At 41.2% G+C, this 5742-nt stretch overlaps 1 protein-coding gene across 1 annotated transcript; it reads left to right on the top strand.

The window, feature by feature from the left end:
• The first annotated feature begins 4352 nt into the window (after window positions 1–4352).
• LOC148760911 (protein FAR1-RELATED SEQUENCE 4-like) lies at window positions 4353–5246 on the top strand. The gene is made up of 2 exons (XM_088809704.1): window positions 4353–5057; window positions 5175–5246. Exons 1-2 carry the CDS (start codon window positions 4353–4355, stop codon window positions 5244–5246), a joined length of 777 nt encoding a protein of 258 aa, XP_088665830.1.
• Window positions 5247–5742: the final 496 nt, after the last annotated feature.

The raw sequence follows: 5742 nt of genomic DNA, 5'->3' as shown, positions 1-5742 counted from the left end.
ACACTGAGCAGGTGATTAAGCTGGGCGTAGGCTTTATTGATGGCAGCTCGATTCTCCATTGACTGCTCCTGTTGAAAAATTATTTCACAATCTATAGCTATTTGTTTTGCCACCTTCAAATTATGGAAGATGTCTTCGAAAACCTCCTTATTCCACCATTTCAAAGCTTGTTTTAAATGTCATTGCTTCTCCCAGAAAGCTTGTAATCCAGAGCCAACAATGAGAGAAGTCCAATTCTGTTCCACAAAATTTTTAAACCCATGGTGTATAACCCAAGCATGCAAGAACCTAAAAGATGAGGGAAATCTATCCTGGTTCTTAGAGCAGGTAATTAGCAATGGACAATGATCTGATCCGTCCCTATTCAGGTGATGTATATGTGTAGAAGCAAAAAAGTCTGCCCAATGATGATTATAAACCATTATGTCCAACCCTTGAAACATACTGTTATTAGTCTAGGTGAATTGGTTTCCTTTATAGCAACCATCCATTAACCCACAATCAAGCAAAGCATTAGCAAAATCTTCCATGGAACCTACATGTGGCATAGCGCCATTCAACCGTTCTCCACTGTGTATAATGGCATTAAAATCACCCCCAACTATCCATGGTGTATTAATACTAATTGCCAAGCTCCTCAAGCAATACCAATGTACTAACTTCTCTAACCTAGTACATTTTGCATAGATGAAAGATGCCAACAGAAGGACTTTCAGTCACGGCATGGTGATCTTAACATGGAGACATTGAACATTATCCAACAACACTTCACAACTCAAATCAAAAGAATGAAACAACCATATCTTTTGGGAACAGTTTTTAAAAACTTTTTCAAACCCTAATTTTCTTTTTATAAAGTAAACTTTAGAATTGTCAACCATGGGTTCCAAAATTACTAAAATTTTTATTTTGTGCAACAACTGCAGTTTCTTGATTATTCTTTTGATTTCAAGACTAGCGATACCTCTCACATTCCAAACCAATGCACTAATCATGATTGGGTTCTAGCTGCAAAACTCTCTGAGATGGAGTCATCATCGGAGACCCCATCTTTTTCCCTCATATCCAGAGCTTCCTCTTAAGCTAGACTAAGTATTTTACCAATTGAAGCTGCAGTGTCTGAATGTCTCATGTGTCGCACCGTGTATAAACTTCCAAGTCTGCAAGATTAGCTCCTGAAATAGAAGGAACGTTACTTAGTTCTCTATTGTATTTATACTTACTTGAGGCGAACTCTTAGGTGGGAGGATTGTCAACATGTTCTTCCATCTTTTCTCGTAGGCATGCAGCTGTTGCGGTAGTCTAATTATTTCCAACTAAACTGTTGGTCTGACTTGCACCTTATCCCCCCATTGGGCTGTGTTCTTCATTGCCTTCCAAATTGTTCACTTGCGAATTTTGGTCCCCTAACCTACTTTCTGCCTTTCGCTGATCATTCCTCTGCACTGTTGATGCTGATGGCTTAAAAAAATAATTTTTTGAATTTTTTTCGAAGTCCTCAAATGCTGATTTATGCATCCCCGTTCCATCTTCCACTCCTTGCACTATCAATTCTTCATTTATCTTACTCGTGGCCTTATTTGATGGCCCCCATTAGTCATAGTCACTAGTGGGAGGACGTGTAGTAAACCTGCCCACTACTGCTGTCCTATCGAAAGGCTGCAAAGAGCCTTTTTTATTCTGTTCCCCATTACCTGAGTTTTCACCACTTCGTTCTACCATCTCTACTGACGCATTCAGTCCCGCTGACCCACTTTCTAGCAGTTAATGGCCTTCCTTATGCAAAGAAGCTACTGTCCGTGCTACTGGCTCAATTAAGCCATTTTTTAATTTTGTCTCTTGCAGCTGCTTGTATAAAGGACTGCACAAATGTCTCGTCACCTTTTGCCTATTCTGTTAAGTCCCTTTTCTTCCCATCCATTCCTTCTCTTGGTGGGTCTCGCTGACCATGCCATATTGGAGGCTGCCCTTTTGCTGTTGTCAAAGTCACTTCCACCCCGACAGGTACTGTTTCACGGGCATGCATGCCTTCTTCATGCAGATTATGTTTTGCCACTCGACCCGTCAACTTAAGCTGACTATTTCCTTTTTTGTTAGAGGAAATTGTGAGAAAGAGATCTCGTGATAAGGTGATTTCAGAAATAACGATCCACATAAAGTTATCTGTTTCTAGCCAAAAATAAGCATGAGTAGACCAAAATGACCTTAAAAACATCATTTCAAATAAATGCTCAATTGTTTGACCTATCTGTCTCCCTCCAAAGAGAAAATAGAAAAGAATAAATAAATGCCCGTAGCTGTTTGGGCTCGGTCATCTTTCTCTCTCAACTCTCTAAACTGTCTCAACTTTGGCAAGTCTCTGTTGAGCACCATTGTCATCGGGCTGTGGTCTATCTCTCGGCATCTGGCTATATTGTCGTAGATTAACATACCCTATAGTAGAGATGACATCAAGGTACCTATTATTGGGTTTATTTATGCAACACACTTAAATTTCTGAAACATTTGGTGTAAATTAGAAGATGGAATGGAAACATTGCCCAGAGTTGTTACACGTCATGCATCTATAACATGTATTAGAGTTATTTTAGAGTGTCACGATTTTTTGTGATGTGTTGTGGGTTAACTAGTTTTTTGGGTTGTTAGCGTGTCACGGCTGTTCCTGGCATGTCGTGGGTTAACTGAATTTATGGGTTTTTGGCGTGTCACGACTATTCCTGGTGTGTTGTGGGTTAACTAGTTTTTTGAGTTTTTAGCGTGTCACGACTGTTGGTGTAACGAGTCAGTAATTATAGTGATTGACATGTCGCGAGAGTGATGCATGGCATGTCACGAGAATGATGCATGGCGTGTCACTATACTGATGCATGGCGTGTGACGACATTTGACTTGATATGCATGGCGTGTTACAACATTTGACGTTATATGCATGGTGTGTAACAACACGACAGAAAAATTTTTTGTCACGGCATGTATTGTGTAAAATGATTGACAATAATTTTTTTTCCAAAATTTCAGTGGGGTTCCAATTGTGCGACTTGTGATAAGACACAGTGGTCAGTGGGTGGATGGTAGTTACAAGGGTGGTGAGTTACGAATGCGGGGGGTTAGAAGTGATTTGTCGTTTGTGGGCTTGATAAAGTTGGTTGAAGATGTTGTTGGGGTAAACTCAGAAATTGACGAGATTCAGTTACATGCACTGATCAATACACCAGGAGAGCTATCACGGCCAATTATCAAGGACGATGAGGATGTTGCATTAATTTTACTAGAACAGAGGAATGTTCCGGCTGTGTATGTCAGCATTAAGGGATGCCAAACAAATGTTATGTCACATGAAGAAGTTAGACAACATGGTAATCAGCTCAATCAAAATGAGATTTACAATGCTTCACATATACCATAGCAGTTTGTTCATAACCCACAACAATGGCAATTGAGGTATGCACAAGAGTTTGTGCATCTCGGTAGACAGACAACATTCACAGAACAGTTGGCTACACAATTTCGATCAGGATGTGCATCAAACCAAATGCAACGATCGGGTGAAACTGTAGAGTTTGTAATGCCATTGTCAAATGAGAATACGACCGTTGAGGACAACAATTTGAGGTTGGAGGGTGACACTGTGACGTTGGAGGATAATACTGCATTTGATGAGGGAAATGAGGATTTGTTCGCTGCTAGTGAAGATAGATTTGATGACACTTCAGATGATGGGCTTGAACAATGGCAAGATGACAGTTCAGACAATGACATTCCAATTTGTAATAATGTTGAAGGCACGGAACCTGTTGGAGGTGTTGATGTAGGAGATGTTCAGTGTGATGACCCCATATACAATAACCCCATCGCTGGTGAGAACGGGATCCGTTCCCTTGATACGTTGCTCAATCACGTGATCAGGAAAGGGGAAATGCAGGGATATCTCGTACGTGGGTAATTGCAAGTGCAGAAAGGTTCTCCTTCCAAACAGTTACCACTGAGGAGTCGACATGTGCTGAAGATCGCTTATACAAAGGAAGAATGTTTTCATCGAAGGCTGAGTTGAAACAAGCTTTAACATGTTGGTTATAAAAGAGAAGTTTGCGATAAGAGTAAAAAGGTCATGTAAAGCTCGTTATGAGGTTGGTTGCAAGGATAAGGCATGCAAGTTCAGTGTTCGTGCAACGAAGTTACCTAATAGAGGAGAATATTGGCAAGTTCGAACATTCCACAAAGTACACACCTGAACCGTTGATGGTTTGCAAGGGCGGTTTACAACTACGAGTGCGAAGATGATTGGTGAACTTATGTCACACAAGCTTCGGCCTAATGGAGTAGCATTGAGACCTAAGAACATAATTTGTGAGATGAGGGTTCAGTGGGGATGGGAATGTTTGTATGGTAAGGCTTGGCAAGCGAAGGAGTATGCGAAGAGGCTTGTTTTCGATCCACTGGAGGAGTCATTTCAACTACTACCATCGTATTTTTATATGTTTGAACAAGAAAATCTTGGCACAGTGACTGCAGTGGCTACTGACGAGGAAAAGAGATTCAAATATTGTTTCTGGTCATACGAGGCTTGTATTCGAGGGCTTAGGGATGTAATGCATCCTACGGTTGCAATTGATACAACACATCTCAAAGGTAGGTTCAAAGGTGTTCTGTTTGTCGCTGTATACAAAGATGCGAATGAGTGCGTATATCCAGTTGCTTTTAGCATCGGCCATGTTGAGGATGAAGACTCGTGGACATGGTTTCTTAGCAAGCTGCGTGATGCGGTTGGTTGTCCTAAAAACATTATGTTCATTTCTGATCAGCATCTCGACATTAAGAACGCAATCCAAAATGCATACCTAGAAGAGCACCATGGTTTATGCTGTTGCCACTTGAAAAAAAACTTTAAAAACAAGTTCAAGCGCGACGATGTTTGTATGCTTCTCACCCTTGCTCAAGATTGCTATAAGGTGGTTGATTTCAACAGACATATGGACCAGATACAGCAGATTCACCTAAGAGCCCACGCTGACCTTATGAGAATAAGGCCTAAGAAATGGGCACGTGCATGTCCACCAGTAAGGCGATACCAAATGATGACATCCAACATTGCAGAATGTGTTAACTCATGCTTGAAGCATGCAAGACAAATGTTGATCACTGTTTTGATCGAGTTCATCAGAGACATGTTCCAGCGTTGGTTCCATGACTGGTATGAGGAGGCCGTCAAGGTGAGCACACCCCTCAGCCCTTGGGTTACCAGGTAGTTGAGCAAAAGGTTCAATGATGCACATTGCTTTCTAGTTATGCCTATCAATCTAGTGGAGTTCCAAGTTAAAGATGGGAAGATGGACGGACTTGTAAACTTGTCCAGAAAGACGTGTTCATGTTGTGAGTTCCAAATAGATTTACTACCATGCAGCTAGGCCATTGTAGCAGTAAGGGCAAAATATCTTTATTTCTTATTTGAACTGTAATTGACATATCATTTACATTGTGCTTGAAGATTGAGTTTATTGTGTTTTTCAGTAAATGCAATCATGAAGCCATTGAATTCTGCGCTGACTACTACAAGACAACCGTTTTGGTGGAGGGTTATTCAGGATCCATTAGGCCAGTTGGGCATCCTAGTGAGTGGGACATCCCCCCTCATGTTAAACAATTTGTCGTCTTGCCCCCTCCTTGGCGAGGCCAAGCGGGAAAACCTAAGAGGAGAAAGATTGCATCCGCTGGTGAAAGTAGTAGAGCACGGAGATGTTCTCA

This window comes from Theobroma cacao, chromosome 9 (assembly GCF_053813885.1).
Source record: "Theobroma cacao isolate CCN51 chromosome 9, ASM5381388v1, whole genome shotgun sequence".
NCBI classification, from domain to species: domain Eukaryota; kingdom Viridiplantae; phylum Streptophyta; class Magnoliopsida; order Malvales; family Malvaceae; genus Theobroma; species Theobroma cacao.
The sequence above is the reverse complement of the archived record's forward strand: the minus strand, read 5'-3'. Positions and strand labels throughout refer to the sequence as shown.